Source organism: Theropithecus gelada, chromosome 11 (assembly GCF_003255815.1).
Source record: "Theropithecus gelada isolate Dixy chromosome 11, Tgel_1.0, whole genome shotgun sequence".
Lineage (NCBI taxonomy): Eukaryota > Metazoa > Chordata > Mammalia > Primates > Cercopithecidae > Theropithecus > Theropithecus gelada.
In genome coordinates this window covers 1,749,257-1,764,728 of record NC_037679.1, presented here as the reverse complement: position 1 = coordinate 1,764,728, position 15,472 = coordinate 1,749,257, and the positions used below count along the sequence as shown (strand labels likewise).

General features: G+C 35.8%; 1 protein-coding gene across 2 annotated transcripts in view; it reads right to left on the bottom strand.

Annotated features, from left to right (window-relative positions):
* LRRK2 (leucine rich repeat kinase 2) overlaps positions 1–15,472 on the bottom strand; it is a 146,244-nt gene that overhangs the window by 21,676 nt on the left and 109,096 nt on the right. For both annotated transcript variants that reach the window (XM_025402005.1, XM_025402006.1), the window contains exons 41-44: positions 12,953–13,113; positions 5,918–6,088; positions 4,328–4,428; positions 1,067–1,261 (exon numbers count right to left, since the gene is read on the bottom strand). In XM_025402005.1, the coding sequence (XP_025257790.1) occupies positions 1,067–1,261; positions 4,328–4,428; positions 5,918–6,088; positions 12,953–13,113 (628 nt within the window). The remainder of the gene's footprint in view (positions 1–1,066; positions 1,262–4,327; positions 4,429–5,917; positions 6,089–12,952; positions 13,114–15,472) is intronic.

Below are 15,472 nucleotides of genomic sequence, written 5' to 3'. Positions count from 1 at the left end.
TACCTGTCTGATTCTTGCTTTGGAAGCTTCCTCTCAGGGGTGTACTCCACCCTGTGAGGTGTGGGGTGTCAGTCTTCCCCTAGTGGGGATGTCTCCCAGTTAGGCTACTCAGGGGTCAGGGACCCACTTGAGCAGGAAGTCTGTCCCTTCTCAGATCTCAACCTCCATGTTGGGAGATCCACTGCTCTCTTCAAAGCTGTCAGACAGAGTCGTTTGTGTCTGCAGAGGTTTCTGCTGCTTTGTTGTTGTTGTTGTTGTTGTTGTTTAGCTGTACCCTGTCCCCAGAGGTGGAGTCTACACAGACAGGCAGGCCTCCTTGAGCTGCTGTGAGCTCTACCCAGTTCGAGCTTCCCAGCAGCTTTGTTTACCTACTTAAGCCTCAGCAATGGCGGGCGCCCCTCCCCCAGCCTCGCTGCTGCCTTGCCGTTAGATTGCAGACTGCTGTGCTAGCAATGAGGGAGGCTCCGTGGGCGTGGGACCCTCCCGGCCAGGTGTGGGATATAATCTCCTGGTGTGCCCGTTTGCTAAGACCCTTGGTAAAGCGCAGTATTGGGGTGGGAGTTACCCGATTTTCCAGGTGTTGTGTGTCTCAGTTCCCCTGACTAGGAAAAGGGATTCCCTTCCCCCTTGAGCTTCTCAGGTGAGGCGATGCCTCGCCCTGCTTCAGCTCTCGCTGGTCGGGCTGCAGCAGCTGACCAGCACCGATTGTCCGGCACTCCCTAGTGAGATGAACCCAGTACCTCAGTTGAAAATGCAGAAATCACTGGTCTTCTGTGTCGCTCGCGCTGGGAGCTGGAGACTGGAACTGTTCCTATTCAGCCATCTTGCTCCGTCCCCCTGAATACTCTTGTTCTAACAGAAGGCTAATTGAATAATATTCCTACATTGGCTCTTATTTAATTTATTTTTTACTTTGTAAAAAATTTATACTTTTGTTTTTACTTTGTAAAAGTAAAATTTGTAAATTTTTACTTTGTAAAAAATAAATTTAAAAAATTTTCCCTAAGTAACTTTCTAACTGGTATATGCTTTAAATTACAAAAGATTTAAAGAGCATTGGATTTACCTCAGAAGTGTATCCTTCAGTATTTAAGTCAAGAAATGAGAGCTGTCCTCTGTTGGTGTGCCCACAGCCCAGCCAAATGCTTGCATTCCTGCTGTTGTGATGTGTAGCAACCATGCAGTCAACAATTACATTTTTAGGTAATAAAATGTGTCTCGTCAGACAGACTAATTCAGCTGAATTCAAAATGTCAAAGACCTGAGAAAGTTCAAAGATAACAAAACAGTACTTATCAAGTTAACTCATTTCCCTTGAAAAATCAAACATAGACTTAAATGTTATAGCTCTGTCAAGCAAGACCAAAAACTGTTAAACTGGAACCCAACTAGCTCATCAAGATTAGTGTCTAAACTACAGATACAATTACATGAAAAGGCAGATCTGTATTTTTAAACTGTACTTGATACTTTTTGGTATGTGTAGTATTTTTTTTTTCACTTGAAAATCTCAAGGGTCAATTAAACAGGATTTTAGCAGAGTCAGGAGGTACTCTTCATGCAATTCTACACTGCAGAGCCACCGTAAGTGAGAGAAAAACCCTTGGGACAACAATTTAGTTGAGCTTCTAGTAGTTGAAAGGAACAGGAATTTCAGTCTTTGGTAACAAAATTTAGAAGTCACCTCTAGATTATGTTTTTATGTTTGTCCTTCAAACACTAATGATCTGGAGAGACAGTGTGAAGGCACTGTAAGAAAACAGAACCATAAGTCAGGAAACTGGGATTAGAGGTGTGACATGGCCACTTACCCACCACTCAGGAGACACCAAGAAAGCCCATTACTCTCTCTGTGCCTCATCCCATAAAAGTGATGAGTTTTCCTGTCTTGCCTAGTATATGTTATATTTTAAAGATAAAATAAGTATGTCTAAGCTTTTTAATATTGTCATATATACATATATACTTGTTATATATTCTGTTAAGTATAAGTGAAATACACTTGAAAATGAAAAAAGAAAATAGTAAAACAACAAGTTATGAAAAATGTTTACTGTGGACATAAATATAAAAGTTCATGTGACTAACATTGGTGGTAACCTAAATTTAAAAACAAGTAAGCCATGTAGAAAAGAAAGCATGTAATGTTTGATAAAGTCAACATAGTTGTACTTGACTATTTTTGATCAGAAAATTTAAAGTTAAAACTTTTCCAATTAATTATAACACAAAATCAAGAGCTCCCAACATAAAGATAACCCACATTTATTAAAATGTGTGTAAGTATAAAACATCACAAGAGTTCTCTTTCAGATAATATGGTGGACGAGGTTACTTGGGCAAATCTTCCAACTAAAAACAATTTAAAATGCTAAATGATTTTTTTTAAAAACAATGTATTAAAAACATTGAAGATCTGACACCATAAGGCATTATCAGGCCAAAATCACAGTGAGAGACAGAAACCAGAGGGGTCAGTTGACCCTAAAGCCAGACTTGCCCTGAAGACATTTGTCTGCCAAGACAAAGTGAGACAAAATAAATGTATACTCTTGGATGCTTTGTGGGGCCCATGGGAAAGAAGTTAGAGTCTACGGCCTTCCCAAGATAAGACAGTCTTAGTAAAGGGACTGTACCCATAAAGCTGGGACCCTAAGGGACTGCATATTCAGCATAAACAAGAAGCAGAAATCAACCTGTCCACATTTCCACCTTCACTGGTATATAAGGAAAGTTGCTTTGGGACTGTGCAGGGAAAGGGGGAGAGGGAGCAAAAGGTTGCTGAAAAATTGCTATTCACAAGCTTGTTGTCAGTACAATTCATAGACCAGATTTACATGAACTAGGCAGTTAAAAAACAAATCTCAAGCCATGAATTGCATTTGAAGCAATTTGCAGCAAGAAAATCCAGCCAAAGATATGCAAGACCTATACGTAGCATTACAAAACTTTATTGAAAGACACTTGAGAAGACCTAAGTAAACAGAGAGAATTTATGCCATTCCAGAATAGGAAGACTTGGCCAGGTACAAGTGGCTCATGCCTATAATCCCGGCACTTTGGGAGGCCTAGGCTGGAGGATTGCTTGAGGCCAGGGGTTCAAGACCAGCCTAGGCAACATAGTGAGACTCATTCTCTACAAAAAAAAATTAAAGGAAAAGTTAACCAGGCCTGGTGGCACACAATTGGCTGATGGAGACTGAGGTGACAGGATAGCTTGAGCCCAGGAAGTCAAGGCTGCATTGAGCTGTGACCCTGCCACTGCACTCCAGCCTAGGTAACAGAGCGAGACCCTCTCTCTCAAAAAAAAAAAAAAAAAGGGTTCCAAAGACTTAATACCATAAGGATATCCTCTCCAGATTGTTTCCATATTAATCTAAGACCAATCCAAAGGACAATATGGTTTTTCATAAGATTTGACAGCATGAATCTAAATTTTATGTAGAAAAGCTAAGCCTAAGACTGGTTAAAATATTCCTGGATGAGAAAAGTAAATAGGGAGAGAGCATTATAAAGCTACAGGAATTAAGACAGGTTAGTACTGGAGGAAAAATAAGCGAGTTGATCAGTGGAAGACAGTGTACATGTGGATATGTGCATTATCTTTAATAAATTACAAAAGGGACACATCAGATCAATGGGACAAAAGGGGAGAAACCATTTAGTAAATCAAGCTGAAAAAACTAGTTTTCCACATTAAAAAAAGGAGTTAGATACAGATAAAAATGTCAATTCCAATGGATTAAAAAATTGTCAAAACCAAACTTTTAAAACGCTTGAAGAAATCATAGGTAAATATTTTTGTGGCTCTAAAAGAAAGATGGACTCTACAACAGGACCGAACAGGAATAACTAGAAAAAGAAGGAAAAAGAAGGATTGTTAAATTTATATATATTAAAATTAAGAGATTCTGTTCATTAGTGGGCACCCTACAGCAAATTTAAAAATCAAGCCACAAACTCGAAAAAGAAATTTGCAACATATAAAACCAACAAAGGATTAGTAGGTTATATATGAAAATTTTTTTCTCGTTTGATTTGTAGGCAAAAGAGTCAACAGAAAAGTGGGCAAAATAATGGGCAGGCATTTCGAAGAAGAGGAGAGGAGACAGGCATATGGGAGCACGTGGGGTTTTGGCAATGTCCTTTTTCTGTGCCTGGGATGGTGAAAATTATAGGAGGTTTGCCTTATAAGTATTTTTAATTCTGTCTGTGTGTGTTTATTTATGTGTTTAAGTATATATATATTTGAAGATTTTGTATATATATGCATATATGCACATGATGTTCTGTACAAAATATTAACAAAATTTTATTATAAGAATACCTGGGCAGAAGTAGGCCTTTCTTGAGGATTTTCTTTCAAACACTTTGTAATTAATTTCTCAACCATAGGCCATGGGGCACAACCATATTCTTTAACTGGATCTAAAACATTAAAACACATCATGCTAGCATACTAAATAAGTAAGAACACTTATATTTCCCCTCAATGTTTATAAAAGGTCCAGACATTGCAAAGAAAAATATTATCTCCATAATCCTATATTTATGTAAATTTACTTATCACAAAATTAAAGCTAATTTTGTTAAATTGATCTCCACTAAGAGCTGTGGAAAAAGATGTTCTTTTATGGAATCAAAAGAGACCCAAATAACAATTTAATAAAATAATAGATTTTCATTCTATACCTGCATTTCAAATAGACTTTGGAAACACTTTTACTCATATAATAATTAAGCTTCTACTTTTAATTTTAATACTCAAAGTAGGCAAGCATTTAATCCTTATGTCCTCACAGATGGTTTGTGCACATTTGTTTTTTATAAGATGTTGCTTATTCTTCTGGTTGATGCAGAAGGCAGAACTGATTTTTTTTTTTTTTTTTTTTTTAAGATAGAGTCTCACTGTTGCTTAGGGCGGAGTGCAGTGGTGCGATCTTGGCTCACTGCAACCTCCACCTCCCAGGTTCAAGCTATTCTCATGCCTGGGACTACAGGCATGTACCACCACGCCCAGCTAATTTTTGTATTTTTAGTAGAGACAGGGTTTCACCATGTTGGCCCAGCTGGTCTCCAGCTCCTGGCCTCAAGTGATGCGCCTTGCCTGGGCCTCCCAAAGTGCTAGGATTACAGGCGTGAGCCACTGCACCCAGCAGAGACCTGAATATTTTCACTAGAAAACTAGTAAGATAAAGGAAATACCTAGATTATATCTAAGGTTTATCCAATTAATAATAAGTTGTGTTTTGCCACAATCTTGAAGTTACACTCAAAAAAGATAAAGTTCTATTTCCTGTACATGGCACGTCGTGTACACTCAAAAGTATTTTTTAAATGAAAGGGAAAGCAGAAAATATGAGAAGAGCTAAACAAATTTAAAAGGGTATTTTGGGGTGAGAACCAAAGTAATGGCTAAGGAATGAATTACAAAGTCCTCTAATTTCTTGAAAGCCTGAGACAACCATTCCAAATGAGCTTTGATAACATTAAATACGTATTTACCAATTCTTACTAAAAATTATTATTATAGATCATTCAGTCTTCCATTCCTGCATGTAAATTATTTCACTCCAAGAAAATGAAAACATTCCAGGATAATGAGTACATAGTAATTATTTATGAAAATTAAAAATCACCAAATGTGGAGTTCTAACAGCAATTTCCTTTTCTGAGTATGTTTCTAAATATAATACTAAATACACCAATATTAATTTAGAATTCTTTTAAAAAGCCTAAAATTGCTACCTTTTTCAGGTGATTTTTATTAATACGCCACAGGATTTAAGAATATTTATGCTTTAAACAAAAAATGATCATCTGTTTAAGGAATTAAGCATACAATTACAATTACATAAAAATAAGGCTGCTGATATTAAGAAAAAATAATCTTCATTGTAGAGGAAACAGAGCTTACCAGGTAATTTTCCTTGTATTGCTAATTCATCAAACTCATTTGGAAACTTCAAACCCTCTACTATTCTACCTCCAGTTGTCAAAATGTCATAGAGTAGCAAACCAAATGAATAAACATCAGCTTGTTGATTATAAATGACATTTCCTCTGGCAACTTCAGGTGCACGAAACCCTGAAAGCAAGCAGATAAAATAAATATGCCAACATCAGGGCTCATACATCCAAGGAGGCATACACTTAGGCTCTATGCCAAACAAGAGAGTCAGGAAGAGACGTTCTAAACCAGGCTGTGTTATTTTTATAACCAGGTACCTTGATCAAGTCAATTAATTGTCCTGTCTCATAACATCTCACCCCCCGAGATTGACCTCAAAGGACAATAAAATCCTTTCAATCTTTATTATAAGTATCTTCAATCTTCAATAAAATTACCTTGAAGGAGAATAAGGATAAACATTCAATGGTAAGTTATTAAGTAGTATTTCATAATTAAGAAATAAAGCTTACTAGGAAAACCTATATCATTTTTCTCATTCCTAATATTAACTATTTCCAGGACAGTGTTTTAAAAACAGGAGAGATGAGCAGAAAGGAGATTTCTAAACCTCACTCCAACTCACTTTAACCTGACCAAAATGCTAACACTCTCATTATTTCCTGAACTTGTCACTTTGCTCCTTCTACCCAAAAAATAAAAAATAAAAATAAAAACAACAACTAAAACAAAAAATGCCTTCTCTCTTGGGTTCATGCCTGAAATTCTTTTAAGGGGAAATAAATCTTTTATTCCACAAGAGAGATAAATTACTTTTAAATTCTTCAGAAAAAAAGAGTGATTTCAACATTTGTGATAATAATAAAAATATAAACAACCTAAAGAAATCCAATCACAAAGGGAAATGGTTAAACAATTAAACAATGTACACCATGCAGTAACTTAAGGATCACTTTCTAAGATGATATGCTATGACATAAATTAAAAGAAAATGTAGGATAGAATCCTGGATAGACAGAAAGTTATCAAATATGTGGAAAAAATCAACTGAATTATTTTCTTAGCTGTGATAATGGTATTATGATCATGTAAGTAAACATCCTTATTCTTTTTTTTTATTATTATTATACTTTAAGTTCTAGGGTACATGTGGATAACGTGCAGGTTTGTTACATATGTATACCTGTGCCATGTTGGCGTGCTGCACCCATCAACTCGTCAGCACCCATCAACTCGTCATTTACATCAGGTATAACTCTCAATGCTATCCCTCCCCCCTCCCCACTCCCCGTGATAGGCCCCGGTGTGTGATGTTCCCCTTCCCGAGTCCAAGTGATCTCATTGTTCAGTTCCCACCTATGAGTGAGAACATGCAGTGTTGGTTTTCTGTTCTTGCGATAGTTTGCTGAGAATGATGGTTTCCAGCTGCATCCATGTCCCTACAAAGGACACAAACTCATCCCTTTTTATGGCTGCATAGTATTCCATGGTGTATGGGTATATACACAAAGGATTATAAATCATGCTGCTATAAAGACATATGCACACGTATGTTTATTGCGGCACTATTCACAATAGCAAAGACTTGGAATCAACCCAAATGTCCATCAGTGACAGACTGGATTAAACATCCTTATTCTAAAGAAATACACACACTGTTCAGAGATTACATGGCATGATGTCTACAACTTAATTTCAGCGATTCATTCATATGCAAACAGAGCAAGAAAGAACAAGTAGGGCAAAAAGTAAATAATCAATGAATTTATGTGTAGGGTATATGAGTGTATACTGCACTATTCTTTCTTTCTTTTTTTTTTTTTTTTTGAGATGGAGATCTCATTCTCTTGCCCAGGCTGGAGTGCAGTGGTGTGATCTCGGCTCTCTGCAACCTCCGCCTCCTGGTTTCAAGCGATTCACCTGCCTCAGCCTCCCGAGTAGCAGGGATTACAGGTGCCCACCACCATGCCCAGCTAATTTTTGTATTTTTAGTAGACACGGGGTTTCACCATGTTGGCCAGGCTGGTCTTGAACTCCTGACCTCAAGTGATCCACCCACCTCAGCCTCCCAAAGTGCTGGGATTACAGGCAGGAGCCACTGCACTTGGCCTGTACTATTCTTTCAACTGTTCTGTAGGCTTAAACATTTTCAAAATAAAAAGTTGATGGGAATGTACATAATTAAAATCTAAGCAGAAAACATCCCAATATAATTATTATTTCATTTGCTAAAATTATCTGTACATTTTATCTTCCTTTTTATTTCGAAAATTTTTACAATGAACTTATATGATTGTAAGAGTAATTTAAATATGCAGCCAGAAAAATATAACAAAGTATGAATTCATAGCCTTCAAGGAGTAAATGACTGAATTTGGAAACAGTTCTATTTGACAGAGAGACTACCAGCAAAAGATGGAGCTCAGCAGTCCTCACCATGCTAGAAAAGCATGAAGAGTTGGAAGGGTGGAGATATCGAATTTGAGCATGATAACTCCTACTACACTAACCGAGGATAACATTCCCCCACATACATGCATGTAAATAGATTGTATACATAGTAACATAGTAATATAATTACATATAATTATCACATAAATTAGCATAATTTATACACTATATTAAGTTACAGATACAATGTTTCAGACCTAAATATACATTTCCTTAGAATAAGGGTATTTTCCTATATAACCATAATATCATTCTCACAATCTAAGTTAAAGAATTACGTAATTAAGATAGCTCTAAAACATATCCCTAATAAAGTGCACCTATGACATAATGTAAACGAATCACAATAGCTCCTAATTCATCTCTCTCTACTATTTTACAGATGCCTTATTGAATATTTCTTTTGATATGCACAAGAATCATCTGTGGTAGACAGATAAGGACTTTCTATTTTACAAATGACATAATCCTTTCAGAAATGTATGTATTTTCCTAAGGCCACACAGATAATGAACAAAGTCAAGAGTACTTAAAAATAATGAGCTACCCACACAGTCACTAGTTCATTAACAACCTTTATGCTTCTCTTCTTAGAATGTGAAAGAGATTTGGGAGGTTTATTTAAATCTTAATCAGTTATTTATTATTCATTGAGCACATTTATTAGTTATCTATTTTATCCAGGTACTATTCAAAAACTACTAAAATGTTCAGCATATTTTTTTCTTGATAAATGCACTGTTAGAATTTGGAATCACAGGCTCTTAAAGCAGGAAAAGACTCTAAGGGTCATTTCATCTAATTCTAAATTCTCATCCAATGCACACCTCCTTTTAGAATAGATTTTACCCCTCTAGGCAACAATCCGAAGATCGTAGAGCTGTGCAGAAGGTTGGAATTTTTTTTCACAATGAGTCAGAGAACTCTGAGAAGATAACTGTGAAGATACGGAAATGAATATTTACTTCAATATGGAAATGCTTTTAAACTTCTCATCTTCCCCTTTTCAAAGTAAATATCTTCATTGGCACGATCTCTAGCATGAAAACATAGTATTATTTATAGATTCATCAAGTGCCTCAATTCTAATATAATATCCTTCTAAAAGCTTATTTAAATTCTCCCAGTGAATCTCTAGTGTTCTTGATTGCACTAACAATTTCCTGATGAACGTCATGCCACTATTAAGCGGTACAGCCAGTTTGGTGCTTGGTAAATGTTCAATATATTGTTGCCAAATGAATGAATAAATGAATAAAAAATAAGTATAATTTCCCCTTGGAGAATTATCATAATGATTATAATGTTAAAATGCTTGAGAAAATATGATTGTCTAAAAACTATTTTTAGAAGTAATTTTTCAGAGAAGCTTGTATTTTAACAAATGCAATAAGTAAATAAATAAAGGATCCATAGATGAAGAATAAGAGAAATTTATGAATTAAGTCTGAGCATATATCACATTGTGTACTGAAACATATACTTTATTTTTTACTTTCAGAGAAGTATGAGTAGAGTATGTTCCATAACCTCCATCAGATATTCGTGTATGTCCAGCCAGTAACATTTTATTTACCCAAAGACTGTAGTATTTATGTGGGTGTGTTAAATAATATCACATTAGTTAAATGTTAAAGCCATCAGTCAGCATTCATCTCAGTCAAAAGTGCAATTGCCACAGGACCCAGAATTAACTGTCACTCCCAACCAGATATGATATAAATATATCCATTTGACTGAGTTAATGTTGAAACTCTCCAAGTTATTTAAAGGTGAAAATATCCATACCATAATTATTTTCAAAATATGGACAGACATGGCACCACGGCCCTTGTCAATAATTGCAATGTTTCTGTTTCTGCGTCCCCAGCTATCACAGTGCTGGACAGGAGCTCTGCTCTCAAGCTGCTTGGGTATGCATTTTGTCTTACAGTTTTGTCCTATAGGACCTTGTAAATGTTTTTGATACTCTCTAAACTTTAGTCTCTGCATCTATAGACTAGAAATAGTAATAGCACATATATCAGAGGGTCCTAAGGATTGAGATGCTCAACTCATGGACAGAGCTAAGCACAAGCCCAGCACATCGCTCATGCTCTGGAAGGTTCTGCTCCTATTACAGCTGTAATGGACCCACACTCATAATGCACACACTTCGGTAAGAGTTAGTACAAAACTGCACCCAAAAAGTTTAACAAATCCATCGTCTTTTGTTTCTCTAGAAGTTTCCATGTTAAAAGATGTAACATTAACAGGAAGATTCATTAAACAGAAAAGACAAGAAGATAACTGAAATTGTATGAGAGGGAACTATTTTCTTCCCAAACAGAACTGCTTTGGGGAAGAAAAAGTTTGGTGACAGTAGTACTAGTAGCAGTATTAGTAGGAGTGAGAATTATTGTTATTTAAAATTGGAGGCAGAGTTTAGGGCTAAGATAATTAGAAGTGCTCTAACAATAATAGAGTAATGATAAAGGGAAAATCTAGGTTACAGCCAGAAAAAAAAAAAAAAAAAAAAAGCTTCCAAAGTATTAAGAAGCCTGTGAGAAGAGTGGGCACAAAAGATTAGGCCCTGGGTTTCTGTCATGATCTGTCTCCATATTTATGTTACCACCATTCAATATTGGAGATTAAAAGGGATCAGGAGCAATTGTGTCGCTTGGTATGAAGAATCAGATGGGTATTACATTTTAGACAGGTATTGAGCAAAACCAGAAATCAGATACTGAAAATGAAAGGCCATGAGTCTGAACCAAGGTGAACTGAGTGGCTGCTAGCTGACCCAGACCACAGAGCGGAGAAGCAGAGCCCAAGTACAAGAGCACAGCCCATAGAGACCTGAGAGTTCCACTGTCCAATTAAGTAGACAAGGCTTCAACAACAGATTTTCACCCCATGAACAGAAAGACTGGGTTGGGAGATGCAGAAAGAAGAAACTGAGTGGTCCAGTCCACCTTCATGTGCCATGACAAAAATGAGCAGATCTTCCAAAAGAAAATCATTGTCCTGTGCCCACTTTTTTCAGGTAGGAATATATGAGGTCTATGGAATTTCATCCTTTAAGATTGTTTTTCCAAACCTCTCATTGACAATATTTGCTATTCATGGTTCTGTTGTTTTGTTTTGACTTTTTTAATAGGGAAAATTAAATAAGCTTCTTCATGTTAGAGTCACATATGGTTTAGGAGGGACTATAGAATTTAAAGCCAAATATCTCTGGATCTGGTTCTCATTCAGACTGAATTCTTATCTCGGCCAATTACTGAGTGATATTCTGCAAGTTATATAATCTCCCTGAGCCTCAGTTTTCTCATTTGGCAAATGAGAAAATAATAGCTAACTTTCCGCCCTGGCATGAGGATAAGAGATCTTGTCTCTAATATACCTGGCACTGGGCCTGACGCACAGCACGGTACTGAAAAAAATTATAATTAATTTCATTGAACTACACAGAGACACTCTCAGCCAGAATATACACTTTGAAGTGTTTATGAGAATACACAGTCTACTTCTAAAATGTACCTATGCAAAACAAAAGAGTATATATGTATTTGGAGCAAAAATAAAACCAGGCATTGGAATCTGGAGCCATTTGTTTATCTAAATACAAAAGTTGAGTGGGCAAGAATTGAACTGGAACCTTTTCCCTAGTGAGATATCCTCTAGCATATTTTCTTCTGTGTCAGGCATGGTGATTTAATTGAGTTGCAATCATCAAGATGACGTATAGCCACCTGTAATTTTACTTACAAATAACTAACTATATAAAGTTTCCCTAAAGATAGAGTGATCCTCCCCTCCAAACAAATGCCAACCCCTAAATGTTGTATTTCCTGCTTAAACTGATGTCTGAGACAACATGTCTGTACAGATCACTGGCCCCATAACTGCTTTTTAGGAATCTGAGCTTGAAATTCTGATGAATTTGAGTTGAAGAAGTGGAGTGGGAACTGAGAAAGGGAGGGAATATTCCATGGGGTAGATAGTGATGTGCACAGAAACCCTTTGAAGGGTCAGGGCCGGCCCCCTGTACTCAAACATGTATATATTTCTGCAGCAAAATGTACGCATATTCACACTGGGCATGAGAAATAAAGACTGTAATAAGCATCAAGTCAGTTTGCTTAGGTTTTGACACCAAATTAGTTATTTAAAAAAAAAAAACTTGGGGTTTTCAGAGTTATGAAAAAGAATTTGTGGATTTCAGAGTTATGAAAAAGAATCTGTGGACCTGAATTTGATTTGCCTCACAAGTGTCAACAGTACCTAGACTGAAGTTTTTGCTGTTACTTTTTACAACCTCTAGAGTATCTAAAGAATCTAAAAATCTAACTTATAAAAATATAACTTGATATCAAACGTTCTCTTCTTTTTCTTCAGTTTTTGCCCTGAAAAATTACATCAAATGTCTCTTTTCCTACAAAATACAATGATAAAAATCACAATGTAATGCTTGCAATTTTTCACACAGTAAACCTCTGTTCCCAATGTGATAGACTCTGGTTTCCTTTTGACTCTTCTGAACTCACATCTGAGGTCAGTGGTTATCCATCCTGAAGATAGAATTATGAGACAAACCTGATCACCTACCTGGTGTGCCCTCTGACGTTTTTATCCCCATTCTACAGCAGTACTGAGCAATGCCGTAGTCAGCAATCTTTGCAATGATGGCAGCATTGGGATACAGTGTGAAAAGCAGCACATTGTGGGGCTTCAAGTCTCGGTATATAATCATGGCTGAATGGAGGTATCTGCCAGAAAATGCACAGGAAATCTTATTCAAATGCGATTACATTATAATAATTTCTCTCCTAATTTCCTTAAATATACATGTCCATTATGCCAAGCATCAAAAATTCTGTGCTCACTTTGACCCTTAAAGTTAAGTGGTATTATAGAAGAAAATCAAAACATACATGTCTAATATTACAAAGTAACGTTATGCTTTAATAAATGGTCAAATCTGTAAGCGAATGATTTCAATTTTAAGACAAATCTATCTCAGGCAAAGACCCAATTTTTGGAGACTTTTCTTTAGTATATATGAACAATTACTTAAAGGCAATTCTGAATGCCCTCAATGATCATGTGAATATTTTAGCTATTTCAAATAAGTTAAATAAGAATTGATGGGATTTTGTTGTACTTGCCATTTATTTAATAGTTTTGATTTTCTTAAAACCATATAGAGGTTTAGCTCAGATTTAAAATTTTTCTCTATTCTATTTACCATTGATATTTATTTTTCTGACTAAAATGTTTCCCAATGTTTGGAAAATATTTTCTACTTTTTGGATGAAAACAAATGAAAATATAAGACTTTTGCTTGCTATTAGTCTCTTCTTCTGTTTGAGTATATAATTTACCATAAACCTAATCATGTTAGATATTAAGGTTAAAAAAGAGTATTTTGGGCTGAGTTAGAATGAATAAAACATTGTCTTGGAAAAGATGATGGGTAACATTAAATTCCATCCTTTTGGAGACTAACCCACGCAATCATGAGCAACTAGAGTTGAACATTTCAGGCAAAGAGTAAAAGCTAGTTAATATAAAAAAAACAACATAAAGTTTTTGTCTCAACCAGGTCTTATCCATTCTGGAAACACGGTCAGTGAGCTTACCGTGTCTCAGCTACTAATACTATTATCACATTATATGTCTATAAAATTCTGATTTCCAACTCTGTCTTCTCTGCCCCATGATGTCAAATTGACTACAGCATTTCATGTGATGTCACAGCTATGTGACAACCTAGGTTGAAAATAATTTTTCACAAGACTTAATGGAGTTAAATTTAAATTCTTTGCTTATTCGTGACTGTTAGTTTTGGCTCACATTATATCAATTAATAGTTACTCCATTACCTAGTACCAATCGCTTCTGGAAGGATTAGAAGAGAACGGCAATGATACCCTGAACTTTGAATTGTATGATGGCCTGGAGAGTACGTATTATTCAATTGCATCAACTAATACAGCAGAAGATTCTCTCTCTTCCAGGATGTAGTTGGGACATTTGACATTAGGCCCATTCATTTCAATATACCTATTTTGGGCTGAAAAAAATAAGATAAATACACTAATGAAGTTGACCTTCACAGTAAGTAATGGGCGTGAAAGAAAAATTTACTAAGGGCTTACTGAAAGGCCATTAGGTACTCTTGCCATGCTGAAGAGAAAAGCTGAGAGATTAAGAATAAAAAAACTAAAGCCAAGTCATACATCACTGAACAGTATCCAAATCCTTTATAAGACATGCCTCTCTAAGTATATTTATAGAACACAGACTCAGAATACTTTCCAAAGGCTAAAAAGGAATAGTTAAGCTTAATTTGAAATAATGTCAGTGGGAAAGAGATAATATCTTGGTTAGTTAAAATGTTCAATTATAGAATTTAATCCTAAGAAGTGCAGTTTTAATAGCTTTTAATAGACTAGCAAAATAGCTTTTGAAATAATAAGTAAAGATCTTTCCTTCCTGACAATAATTTAGCCATAATTTATGCATTGTGTAACCATGACTATTGTCAAATATTTTATTAAAACAAACTGGTTTATATTAAGTTAAACAGTCATTCTTTGTGATTATTTTAAGAGTTGCTAAGAAACTTCTTTTTTCATAGCTTAAAGTAAACTTTATCTCATTCTGAATAGAATTATTCCAAAAATAGAACGCATTCATTCATTTGACAAATATGTACTAGGTATCTATGAGGGCCAGTCATTTAGTATACAAAGCCATCTTTGTATATCTGCTCTCTTGAGGGTGTCACAATCCAGAAGGATTGTGCCCAAACAGTCCTCAAACAGGTGTTCAAACAAGGTTCCAGAAATATGTAACTACCACATGCTAGGGAAGCACAGAGGAAGAAAAACATTGAGGTAAAGACAGCAAAGTTGAGTCTCCCACTAGGACTGTAAGCTTTCAACCTCAAGAACAATATAATATCTAGCTTTCTCTCTTTAGCACCTAAGACAATGTCTTGCACAGAGCGTGTGCAAGAAACACAAGTTGGAGAAGCTAACACTTCATGACACATTTGAGCTTCACAGTAGAGATGATATGTGAGGAAATTCTTAAGAAAAATGAGCTTTCTAGGCAGACAAC